A 14,070-nucleotide genomic window follows, 5' to 3' on the forward strand; every position below is an offset into this window, starting at 1 on the left:
ACACAGGAATTTGGAACCTTTGACAGCTGTAACTATAGTAAATGTTCATAACACACAACTCCTTAGATAGATTAACACAGTCATTTACATTGTTTTCAAATGGAGTCTCAAAGCATCAACACAAGAAAAAGAACAATAGCTGTATCAGATAAAATTGTGAAACTTTCCTCCAGCTTAGAGAAGGAAACTGCTCCTACCATGACTCCAGACTTGTCCTAACTAAAGAGGTTGCTTACACAGATATCAAAAGGACTTCAAAGACTTTCATTGAAGAATGAGTCAGTGAAGAAAGAGAATAGGGGGGATTTGTATCACTGGAGAAAAAAAATACAGTCACAATGCTAAGACACAGTTCTAGTGAAAAGTGACATTTAATCAGGAACTGTAGGATTGTTACTTTCTCTACATGTTACCAGGTAAACAACAGGAGTTTGATATAATGACTTCAAATGAATTCAGATAAAATGGCAGTAGACACACAGAATCTCTCTGAGGAGGAGTTTATAGGGAAAACAAAGATGAGCCAAACTGCAGACACACACAGACACACAGACACAGACACAGATACACACACACACACACACACACACACACACACACACACACACACGATGTCTTCTTTAACAACAAAGATGAAAAATGTCAACTTCGATGCCAGTCTAAACACCAACATGGAGCCTATTTACCTCTGTCAACTCAATACTTATTGACTAATAAATTGTACTTGACTTCCACAAAGTGTGTAAAAATTAGCTAAAAGTGAAGAGAAAATTCAATTGAAATACAGCAATATTATTACTAAAATATTGCATCAATAAACATGGAACTTTAAGTAACTATGATCAATGCAGTAAGAGCTCTCTTGGTAAAATAAAATGCCTTGTAAAGATAGCTAAAGAAATAGATGATAAAAAGGCAGAATACAAAAGCAAAGCAAAAGACAAAACAGTATTTTGAGAGACAAGGCAGGCATAAAGATGGTTTTTCATGTGGCTAACCATAATTTAACCCTGGATATCACATAGCTCCCTGAGAATTGCTGGGAACAATTTTTAGGAAAGAAACAACAGAAGTGTTCCCCAAACCTATGAGTTACCTCTAACAACCTCCACCTCAAAAAGGGAGAGAAAACATTGCATCATAAATACATCCTTTGAGGGGTTATTAGTATTTTCAGACTAATCAGAAAAGAATCCATGAAATTAAATGTAAATTGTATTAATTGACAAAAGTAAAATATGAGAGAAAATACAAATAAAATATTCATAATATTGTGTATTATTAAAATTTGTAATAGATATAATTTTATTCACAAATAAGCTGGGAAACATGAGAAATATCTGAAGCATAATGACTAAAAACCCAGCATCATTAATGCAACAAATAATCATTTAAAATCATTCTGACAATGCCAATCAAATAAGACAAATAGAAAATAAAGGAATCAGCATATACACAGAGGTATGATGTTCAAATTTCAGAAAAATAATTGTGAATAGAAATTTCTTCAAAAATAAAAATTCCTTAGTTTTGGAGAAACAACTTTAATTTCTACAGTTACATCTTCAGTGAAGATGAGGTGTATCAAAAGATGTTAAATATTAAAGTGTTGAAGGGCTTGCAATATGGTACAGCAGGTAAGGGCTTACCTTGTACCTGTAGGTTGACTGGGTACTATATTCCACTTGCATATTGACCCTTGAATACCACCGGAAGTCATCTCTGAGCACAGACTCAGGAGTATTCTAAGTACTACTGAGTGAAGTCCCCAAACAAACAAAACCATCACAAAAATCTGAAAGAAAATCACATAATGCTTTAGCACAAAATTCTATTGAAATAGCAGAAAAATAATACTTCTGGATGACAGCACCCCTATCTGCCTGTCTTCTGTGCTGTGCTTCATCTTTGGCCTGATTTCATTCTGTGTGTGGCCCATCTGTGGATGGCTTGCCTTCCCTGGAGCCTTCCATGGAGGTGAGCTTACACGCCCAGAAAGGGGAAACCACTGAACTATGCTGGAATTCAGATGCCAGCACCCCTATCTGCCTGTCTTCTGTGCTGTGCTCCATTTTCAGCCTGATATCATCCTGTGTGTGGCTCATCTGCAGTCGGCTCACCTTCCCTGGTACCTTCCCTGGAGGTGAGTTTACAAGCCCAGAAAGGGTGGATCCAGATGAGCACGGTTGCTCCGCTTCGCTTCCTGGCCATGCACATCATTTAGCCAATGAATACAAACACAACATGTAGAAAAACCCACAATACAAGTGTGACAATGGGGAAACGATGCAGGCCAGGGCCAGATAGAGAAAGATGGCAACTCTGATGACCAACCACCCAGTCAGTCTCTCAGGTAAGAAGTTCAGAGTCACAATATGGAAGATATTCAAAGAACTCAAAGAAAGTATAGAAGAGAACACTAATAAGAATCAAGAGAATATAAAGATAGAAATCAGAAAAATTCAAACTAAAATTTCAGGTCAAATAACAGGTCTGAAAAACTCAATAGAAAAACATGGTTGAGCTTTCCCATGGATAGAATTATCCATTAATTATCCAGCTGAGGATAGAATTACTACACTGGAAGATGAGATGAATAACAGTTCCATACAGCAAAAAAAATTGGAAAAAAGCCTTAAAGCAAATGATCGAACAATGGAAAAATTACTCAAAGAATGGAACAGATGAAAATAGAAGTCTATGATAAGCTCAACAGAAACAACTGGGTCCCAGAAACCCAGGAAGAAAATCTCCAGGAAGAATCAACGGTCAAGAACATCATTAAAGAGAAACTACCAGAGCTAATGAATACATGCAATCAAATCCTGCATGCCCAAAAAATAGCAACTAAAAGAGACCCCAGAAAAAACACCCCAAGACACATCCTAGTCACAATGACGAATCCCACAGATAAACACAGAATTCTGAAAGCATCAAGATCAAAAAGAGAAATTACATTCAAGGGAACATCCTTGAGATTTACTGCAGACCTGTCACCAGAAACACTCAAAGCCACAAGGCAGTGGTGGGACATAGTGACAAAACTCAATGCATCAACTACAATACTGCACCCAGCAAAACTCACTTTCAGGTTTGAAGGAACAATACGTGGTTTCACAGACAAACAACAGCTCAGAAACTTTACAGACTCAAAACCATTCTTAAAAGAAAAACTGAATGGCCTACTTTAAGACAAGACTGACCAACAGACACACCAAACTTTGATATAAAGATGACACTAACTCCCAGGACAATTCTTTCTCTCAATGTCAATGAAATAAATGCACCAGTTAAGAGACACAGAGTGGCTAAATGGATCAGAAAACTCAATCCAACCTTATCCTCCCTACAAGAAACGCACCTGAATAGTCAGAACAAACATGACTCAAAATAAAAGGCTGTAGGAAAATCATTCAAGCAAACAACACCCATAAAAATGCTGGTGTGGCCATACTAATATCAAATGATGCAAACTTTATACTTAGGAAAGTTGTAAGGGACAAAGATGGACATTTTGTATTAATCAAGGGATACATACAGGAGGAAGAAAGCACTCTCCTAAACATATATGCACCGAATGAGGGGCCAGCAAAATATTTAATACAATTGTTGACAAAACTGAAAAATAATATCAATAACAACACAATAATTGAGGGAGACCTCAACATGGCATTGTCAACACTTGACAGGTCAACCAGACTGAAACCCAACAAGAATATACTAGACTTGAAAAATGAAATAGAAGAAAGAGGCCTAGTAGATATATACAGGACACTCCACCCCCAGAATCCTGGATACACATTCTTCTGTAATGTACATGGGACATTCTCCAGGATAGACTACCTACTAGCACATAAAACATACCTCCATAATATCAAGAGGATAGAAATTTTGCAGGCTACCTTCGCTGACCACAAGGCCATGAAATTATATGTGAACCACAAAGGGACACAGAAAAAAAAACTTTAATTCCTGGAAGTTAAACAGCCTAATACTAAATAACAAGTGGGTCTGAGATTAAATCAAAGAGGAGATCAAAACCTTCCTAGAAACAAAACTACAATGGAGACATAAACTATCAGAACCTATGGGACACAGCAAAAGTGGTACTGAGAGGAAAATTTATAGCTTTCTAAGCACACATCAGGAAAGAAGAAGGGGCATACCTGAAAAGCTTAATGACGCAGCTCATAGAATTAGAATGTACTCAAGAAAAGGACCCAAAATAGAGAGACAAAAGGAAATAACAAAGCTGAGAGCAGAAATCAATGAAGTGGAAACCCGAAAAACAATCCAAAAGATCAACGAAAGCAGAAGTTGGTTCTTTGAAAAAAATAAACAAGATTGATAGACCACTGGCAAAACTAACAAAGAAAGAAAGAGAGAGAAACTTGATAAATCGTATTAGGAATGAAAAAGGAGAGATCACTACTGATATGGTAGAGATCCAAAGGGTAATCAGAAACTATTTTGAGAAACTCAATGCCACTAAAAATGAAAACCTGAAATAAATGGATAAATTTTTAACTCTTATAATCTTGCACGGTTGAATGAAGAGGATGTAGCATATCTAAACACACCTATACTATTGAGAAAATTAAGACAGTAATCAAATGTCTGCCCAAAAACAGAAGTCCAGGCCCAGATGGATTTACTAATGAATACTTTCAAACCTTTCTAGAGGAACTTCTACCAATCCTGGCAAGAATCTCTCATGAAATCGAAAAAACAGGAAAACTTCCAAATAGCTTTTATGAAGCCAACATCACCTTGATACCTAAACCAGATAGAGATGCTACGGTAAAAGAAAATTACAATGGAGAAGAACCGAAAGCCTTTCCTCTAAATTCTGTCACAAGACAAGGCTGTCCTCTCTCACCACTCCTATTCAACATAGCACTGGAAGTACTTGCTGTAGCGACTAGGTAAGAAAAAGATATCAAGGGAATCCAGATAGGAAAGGAAAAAGTCAAGCTCTCATTTTTTGCAGTTGACATGATACTCTACTTACAAAACCCTAAAGACTCTACGAAAAAGCTTCTAGAAACAATAGACTCATATAGCAAGGTGGCAGGCTACAAAATTAACACACAAAAATCAATGGCCTTTCTATATACCAATAGTAATAAGGAAGAAATGGACATTAAGAAAACAACCTCATTCACAATAGTACCACACAAACTCAAATATCTTGGAATCAACTTGACTAAAAATGTGAAGGACCTATACAAAGAAAACTATAAAACTCTGCTTCAAAAAATAAGAGAGGACACGCGGAAATGAAAGCACATACCCTGCTCATGGATCGGCTGAATTAACATCATTAAAATGGCAATACTCCCCAAAGCATTGTATAGATTTAATGCATTCCCTCTAAAGATACCCATGACATTCTTCAAAAAAGTGGATCAGGCACTTTTGAAATTTATTTGGAACAATAAACATGCTAGAATAGCTAAAGCAATCATTGGGAAAAAGAATAAGGGAGGAATTACTTTCCCCAACTTTAAACTGTACGTCAAAGCAATAGTTATCAAAACAGCATGGTATTGGAATAAGGACAGGCCCTCAGATCAGTGGAATAGGCTTGAATGTTCCCCAGACATACATTCACCTAATTTTTGATAAAGAAGCAAGAAATCCTAAGTGGATCAAAGAAAGCCTCTTCAACAAGTAGTATTGGCACAACTGGCTAGCCACTTGCAAAAATTTGAACTTAGACTCCCAGCTAACATCATGTATGAAGGTTAAATCCAAATGGATGAAAGACCTCGATATCAGACCGAAACCATAAGTTATATAGAACAACAAGTAGGTAAAACACTCCAGGACATTGAGACTAAAGGCATCCTCAAAGAGGAAACTGCACTCTCCAAGCAAGTGAAAGCAGAGATAAACAGATGGGAATATATTAAACTGAGAAGCTTCTGTACCTCAAAAGAAATAGCACCCAGGATACAAGAGCCCCCCACTAAGTGGGAGAAACTATTCACCCAATACCCATCAGACAAGGGGCCAGTCTCCAAAATATACAAGGCACTGACAGAAATTTACAAGAAAAAAAATCTAATCCTATCAAAAATGGGGAGAAGAAATGGACAGACACTTTGACAAAGAAGAAATACAAATGGCCAAAAAGACATATGAAAAAATGCTCCACATCACTAATCATCAGGGAGATGCAAATCAAAACAACTATGAGGTACCACCTCACACCCCAGAGATTGGCACACATCACAAAAATGAGGACAAGCAGTGTTGGCAGGGATATGGAGAGAAAGGAACTCATCCACTGTTGGTGGGAATGTCGTCTAGTTCAACCTTTATGGAAAGCAATATGGAGATTCCTCCAAAAACTGGAAATCGAGCTTCCATACAACCCATTATACCACTCCTAGGAATATACCCTAAAGACACAAAAATACAATATAACCATCCCGTTTTTACACCTATATTCATTGCAGCACTATTTACCATAGCAAGACTCTGGAAACAGCCAAGATACCCTTCAACAGATGAATGGCTAAAGAAACTGTGGTACATATACACAATGGAATATTATGCTGCTGTCAGGAGATATGAAGTCATGAAATTTTCCTATACATAGATGTACATGAAATCTATTACACTGAGTGAAATAAGTCAGAGAGAGAGGGAGAAAGATGCAGAATATTCTCACTAATCTATGGGTTTTAAGAAAAATGAAAGACATTATTGCAATAATAACTTTCAGACACAAAAGAGAAAAGAGCTGGAAGTTACAGCTCACCTCAGGAAGCTCACCACAAACAGGGATGAGTTTAGTTAGAGAAATAACTACGTTTTTAACATTCCTAATAAAGAGAATGTACGAGGGAAATAGAAAGCTTGTCTAGAGTACAGGCGGGTGTTGGGTGGGGAGGAGGGAGATTTGGGCCATTTGTGATGGGAATGTTGCACTGGTGATGGGTGGTGTTCTTTACATGACTGAAACCCAAGCACAATCATGTATGTAATAAATTTGTTTAAATAAAAAAAAAGATTTTTACCATTCTAAAAAAAAGGAAAATAATACTTCCTAAATCAAATTGAAATTAAAGAAATTTATCGCTAATATAGGTAGGCTCTGCAAGAACTTTTAGGAGAAATTATTCAGGCATATGGAAGCTGATGAGGAAACTTAAATATTACACAAAAAAGGTAGAATGGAGAAGAAATCAAGGAAGGTATTTTGCTTTTCTGATCTTAATTGATCTAGAGCATGATTTAGTGATTTTTATCATGATATTTTTATTTGCGTGCTGGCATAGAGTTTGTGATAGAAGGTGCAGGAACTCTTCTTTCTGCTAAATCTGAATACCTATGATTCTTGGGTATTCTAACAATAAAATCCAACCTCTCACGTGTTTCATTCTATCAAATCAATTCAAGGCAGAGAAGATATATTACATGTTTACAAGCTTGTTGGCAAAAGATTTAAGAGCTGTCTATATATATATATATATATATATATATATATATATATATATATATATATATATATATATATAGCAGCTCAATAGCAATTTTGACTTATTTTATAAATATTGGATATTTTATCATAGCAATCACTTGTCCTTTCACTTTCAAGACAGTAATTTTTCTTCTGTAAATTCTTTGCTGCATTTTATGCTGGTATCACTATAATTCTTTTCTAATAAATTTGTTTAGTACAGCATTATAATATGCTCATAACTTTAGTCATTTAATAAGTTTCTTTACTTCCATGGAATTTGAAATGGAGAAACTTTTCATTTCTAAGTATACCATTATTCCTATTATTAAATCTGTGAAAAACAAATACCATAAATTACTTTAAGAAAGAGATTGTTCATCATTATCGGTTTGTTATTATTTTACTGTATTATCTATGCCTTCCTGGTCAGAGTTCAGATTTTAACCACAAGTAGTATTATCAGTCATCAATGAAAATACTTAGAAAAGAGTAATTGTTTGGGGCCGGGCGGTGGCGCTAGAAGTAAGGTGCCTGCCTTGCCTGCGCTAGCCTTGGATGGATAGTGGTTCGATCCCCTGCGTCCCGTATGATCCCCCAAGCCAGGAGCGACTTCTGAGCGCATAGCCAGAAGTAACCCCTGAGTGTCAACGGGTGTGGTCCAAAAATAAAAAAAAAGAGTAATTGTTCCTTGCATGGCCTTTTGAGATTTTAATCAGAATTTATATTAGTGTAAATTTTAATTTATGGCAATGATTTAGAGTACTAAAACCCTGGATTGAGATTCTGGTTATTAATAGTTATTATAATTTTTTTACACTTAGTCTTTGGTTACATTCATAGTGCTACTTTACCCATAGTTTCTGAACCATTGAAAGGGAATTGATATCAAAGACTTATGTGGAAGTTTTATATTGAACTAATGAATAGGAGTCTATTAATCTTATCATATAGTCCCTATAATATATTTCATTTTAAAAGTTCTTTAACTTGCTTTTTTAAATTTAGTTTTTATGGGAAATAGCTTGGAGATTTCTAAAAAAAAAACAGTACAATAGACAATTATGACATATATTTGTTTATTTATTTATTTATACTAAAATAACTGGTACTTGTATACAATGAGAACCATCTCTATTCTTTGTGTGGTGAGAATCCAGGTTAACTCGATTGTTATTTTTCTGTTAGACATAGCATGAGAACGAACTCATTCCCCACTAACAGTATTCTATTACCTTATATAGAAACATGTCTTTTTGTTTCTTGTATCATGCTATTGAGATTTTTAAAAAGTGAGACTATTAAAAGCAATTGATTAATTTATGAGTCTTGACCTTGAATTTAAAAATATTTTGCAGAATTAATTCATAAACCAAAATATGTATGATTGTTAGAAATTCAACAACAATGAGATGTTGGGCAATAGAAAATAAAGTCTTTTTTGGGGGCTTGATATATTAATACCTAAAAAAAAAACAGCCAACTTTACTAAGAAAATTAATGTAGAAACTCCAGAAACATCTCAGGTGGATAGCCACACAAGGTCAGCCTTTCTTAGTGAGTATTGTCAGTGTATTATTGATTAATGAGCTATGTCAGGACTATCTAGCTAGTATAATGACACCAAAGGAGAAGTGCTTGGAGTAAAGTCTACTGTCAGCATCTCATTCTGAATCTTACCCTGAACAACACATCAACAATATCAACACATCAACACATCCTATACTGACACCATAGCTCTTACAGATAAGGCAACTACCCTGGAGGGCAAGGCTATGGCTATGGAGGCTTGCATGCTCAGGGTAATGGCTATGGCTATGGTTATGGAAGCTTCCACAGATTGGACTATAGCTCTGAGTTCATAGAATCAACCATTATTCTATAAAAGAAATGAAAATTCTAGCTTGCTCCCCACAAAATGCTAAGATTAGTTATAAAGGGAAAAGCCTTGAAATATGCATGATCCTTCCTTGTACTTTCATTCCTCTAACATTTATCTAATATTCTCTAAGTGCAATTGATAGCCATTTATCATTGATTGAACTGCCACTATGAATATCAATCTGATGATGTTTTACCTCAAGAAGGCACCGTGCAAATACATATTCAATGTGGAATTTATTCTTGATGTAGTTCTTCATTTTGAATAAGTTTAGTTAATATCAATATTATATGTTTAGCATAAGACTAAAGCTTGTATTTTATTTCTTTCTAATAAATTTATTTATTTATTAGCATCAATTATTCTATTAAATAATTTGGTTCTTTTTAATATTATGGAGGATATGAACTTTTTTCTAAAAGAATGAATTTTTAAGTCTAATATGGTCCCATGACTCAATATATCTAACTTCAATCAGATGAACAAACATGATTGATTTACTAGGTGTACATGTTAAAAACTATTAGCTCTGTTATTAATTGAAATTCTGGCTATAAATTTAATTAATTTATCATTTTCTATAATTAATGTTAAAACTGTAGTCAATATGTTTTAAATTAAAAATACATATTTTCTGAATTTATTCCCAATTCTTTATGTAAATACTTAATATCAATAAATATTTCAATATAGATTCATTATTAACATATGTAGATGGATAAATAAAACAGATGAGAACAATAAATTTATATAAAAATGAACAAAATTCCTTAAATATAACTTTCATTGTTTAATTTCAATAAACTGTTTAGATATTAAATCTAAAAATGTAATTATTAAACTATAACAATTTGAACCACATATTTATGGTAATAAAGCATCCATAAAATGTATCAAATAAATTTATATTTTATAAAACACTGCTGATGACACAATGTGATATCTCTTGTCATCAATAAAAAATAGCTACTTGAGGGGCTGGCGAGGTGGCACTAGAGGTAAGGTGTCTGCCTTGCAAGCACTAGCCAAGGAAGGACCACGGTTTGATCCCCCGGCGTCCCATATGGTCCCCCCAAGCCAGGGGCAATTTCTGAGCGCTTAGCCAGGAGTAACCCCTGAGCATCAAATGGGTGTGGCCTGAAAAACCAAAAACCAAACCAAAACAAAAAAAACACCAACAAAAAAATAGCTACTTGATTATTTCAAATAGTGTGTTCATTCATAACTTTTTTGGTAGGCAAAGGACAATAGTATAAGAAAATATAAAAATTTAATGAACTCTATTAAACTGTTTTTCTATCCCTCCACCATCATCATGATATTAAATTTCTTGTAACTATAAGTTACTTACATGTAATCAATGAAGAGATTACTCTGAAGCTTGAAAGCAAGCATCATTCATCTCAAATTTTATTTAAATAATACTTTTTATCAATAGCTACTCATCATAGTTAATTATTGTTATTTTACATTTTAAGTTAATAAAATATGAATAAAAATAATATTTTCAAACTTTTGAGTGAAATATATTAGATACAGCATTAAATAAATTTTTTGTTTCAAGTTGGTGCAATCCAACAAAAATAGACAATAACAGAAGTGAGAGCTGCACTTCTTATTTGTAATTGTGCAAATAAGTTACAAATATCATGTGTCCTATAAAAGGTTGACCTGAATCCTGATGACTCTACTTGCCTATAAAATTAATTAAAAAAATCACTGCTCAACCTACTTTGGCCCTAAAAACTAAACATAAACTAATTTATCAAAATATAAATACATATCATTCCTGTTTCAATGGAGGTTTGGATTTTATTTTTTAATTCAAGAAAAATACAAAGTGTTTCCATAAATATTTGTTTTAATATTTATACTTTACTGCTAATTATCACAGACTGATTTTATAGAAAACTACCAAATTTATTTGGTAAGCATTTATTTCTTTTACAATCTTAATTTACTTTTATTTTTTAAAATAATATCTTTAAGGGGCAGGAGAGGTAGCGCTAGAGGTAAGGTGTCTGCCTTGCAAGCGCTAGCCAAAGAAAGACAATTATTCCAACCCCCAAATGGTGTTCCATATGGTTCCCCCAAGCCAGGGGCAATTTCTGAGCTCTTAGCCAGGAGTAACCCCTGAGCATCAAATGGGTGTGCCCCCCCAAAACAAATAATATCTTTAAGAACCATGATTACAAACATGTTTGTAGTTGGGTTTCAGTCATTAAAAAACACACCCCCGGGGGCCGGCAAGATAGCATGGAGGTAAGGCATTTGCCTTCCATGCAGAAGGACGTTGGTTCGAATCCCAGCATCCCATATGGTTCCCCGTGCCTGCCAGGGGTGATTTCTGAGCGAGAGCCAGAAGTAACCCCTAACCATTGTTGGGTGTGACCCAGAAACCAAAAAAGAAAAAAAAACACACCCCTTCACTAGTGCAGCATTCCCACTACCAATGCTCCCATTTCCCTCTTCCCCACCCTCTCTTCCTGTAATCTTTAAAATAAGTTTAGTTCTCTTATGACTCGAGGTTTTACTTTTATGTCTTATTTAGTGTTCTAATTCAGGAGAACAGATTATTTCCTGCACCTTGATAACTAATTAGTCCATTAGTCACTCATATATGATGTCGGAGTTATGTTGGCAATGGTGTGATAACATTATTTCTACCTGAATTATTTGTGGTTTTATCTTCAGAGCAACTCACTAGAAATAAGAAGTTAATCTGAGCTCTTCGTAGTTCAGAATAAGAAAGAAATCAAAGCATTTAAATAAAAGAGTCACAGCAAATGTTGATTCATGGAATATAAAAATAACTGTGGTTTGGCTTTATATAGTAAACTTTATAGTTATCACATTGTGGTAATCCAAATAATTTTTTATGATTTCTTATAAATGCACCCTTAGTTTAATAGTTTTTTGAATACTTTAAGAAGGCTTAAAATAAGAATATTAACTTGAAATTAAACTCTAATGAAATACTTAGAAAGCTTCCAAAATCATAATTGCACAGACATATACAGTCATGTTATATATGTTATATATATATATATATATATATATTGGTGCATAGAATACATATAATGAAATACATGTTCAGTCAGAACACACTGCTACATGGATACAAATCAGGTGTAAGATTATTCATAGATTAGATAAAGAACTTGATAAATTTGCTGAGGAACTCTACAAATGTACAGTTTTAAGTATTGCATTATTTCACCATCACATCTTCATATAAAACTCTTTAAAGATTACCTCAGTCTTGAATATATTTTTAAATGAGAACTTAATGAGCCATTCACACATTATCAAAGAATATAAGAACTTCTGGATTTATCAATAAACAACTGTAGATAAGAAGTCAGATTATTTACTAGAGTGAAGAATTAGAAACTGAGAGGAAGAAAGTTGTCAACTACAAAATTTTTCTTAGTTGTTCTTCATATTTATTGGAAAAAAAGGAATGAGAATGCAAAATTAAAATTAGCATGAAGATAGAGACTATGTATAGATAACTGAAGAAAAGTAAAGAAGAAATTGACAGGTGCAAAGATATTTGAAGTTTCAGAAGACCTTTCAATAGAATGAACTTTTGGGGAGAGTTTTAAGATTAAAATTAATATTGATCTCTTACTCTAAAAAACTAGCATCAGAAAATTATTTTTGTCTTTAATCTCAGAAATTAATTCTCACTTGCTTTGAAACTCATTATTTAAAGGCTAAAAACAAACCTTTTATATTTTTTATAATATATGCTTTTATATTTTTAAATGCTTTCAATATCTGTAATAATTGCACCTCAAATCATCACTTTTCAAAACATTTAGATTAGTATAATTGTTTTTATGAATTCATGATTTGTAAATTTTGATGGCCACTAGTGATCCACTATGACAGAAGAGAAGATCTGTTTAATTACATTAGGACTCTCATTGAGTATATATGATGTAACTTACTTGGTAATAAACAATTCACCCTAATATGGTATTCTTCATACTGTATGAAGAGTCAGCAATTCCTTTTCATAAAAGCAAAGCTACAGACTCAAAGACATCATAAATAAAATGGTAAACAAGCTAAATATATTTTAATGATAATCAAAGTCTCTGTGTCAATAAGACACAGAACTGGTTAATGAGCTCCAGCTTAAAAGGTAACAAGCAGAATGACACAAAGGGTTGTGCATGCATGTGATTTGTCATATGGTCTAATCAGGGTATATAAGCAACCACCTATGCATGCTGCCATTCACAATCAAGATCTTGCCTTGATCAGAAAATCAACTCTCCCCCTAAAACCATGAGCTACTACGGAAACTCCTACTATGGAAGCCTAGGCTCTGGCTATAGAGGCTTTGGTGGCCTAGGCTATGGCTATGGCTGTGGCTGTGGCTGTGGCAGCTTCAGCAACCTGGGCTGTGGCTGTGGCTTTGGGAGCTCTGGCTCTGGCTCTGGCTCTAGCTATGGAGGCTATGGCTGTGGTTCTGGCTATGGAAGCTATGGCTATGGTTCTGGCTATGGCTGTGGTTGCTGCCGCCCTTCATGCTGGGGAGGATACGGGTTCTCTAACTTCTACTGAAACCCTATACTGGGTTCCATACATCTGAGACCTTAAGATGAAATACTATATTCAAGTTACCAAAATTGGAAATGAACAAGATCATCCATCCAAGATCATCCATAATTCCCAGACCTATAATATATAGCATCTGAGATGT

The 14,070-nt window shown here is 34.4% G+C and overlaps 1 protein-coding gene across 1 annotated transcript; it reads left to right on the forward strand.

Annotated features, from left to right (window-relative positions):
- The first annotated feature begins 13,652 nt into the window (after window positions 1-13,652).
- Window positions 13,653-13,931, forward strand: LOC126026128 (keratin-associated protein 19-5-like). The gene is made up of 2 exons (XM_049785839.1): window positions 13,653-13,767; window positions 13,822-13,931. The coding sequence occupies exons 1-2, from the start codon at window positions 13,653-13,655 to the stop codon at window positions 13,929-13,931; spliced, it is 225 nt and encodes a 74-aa protein (XP_049641796.1).
- The last annotated feature ends 139 nt before the right edge of the window (window positions 13,932-14,070 follow it).

This window comes from Suncus etruscus, chromosome 13, assembly GCF_024139225.1.
Source record: "Suncus etruscus isolate mSunEtr1 chromosome 13, mSunEtr1.pri.cur, whole genome shotgun sequence".
Classification (NCBI taxonomy): domain Eukaryota; kingdom Metazoa; phylum Chordata; class Mammalia; order Eulipotyphla; family Soricidae; genus Suncus; species Suncus etruscus.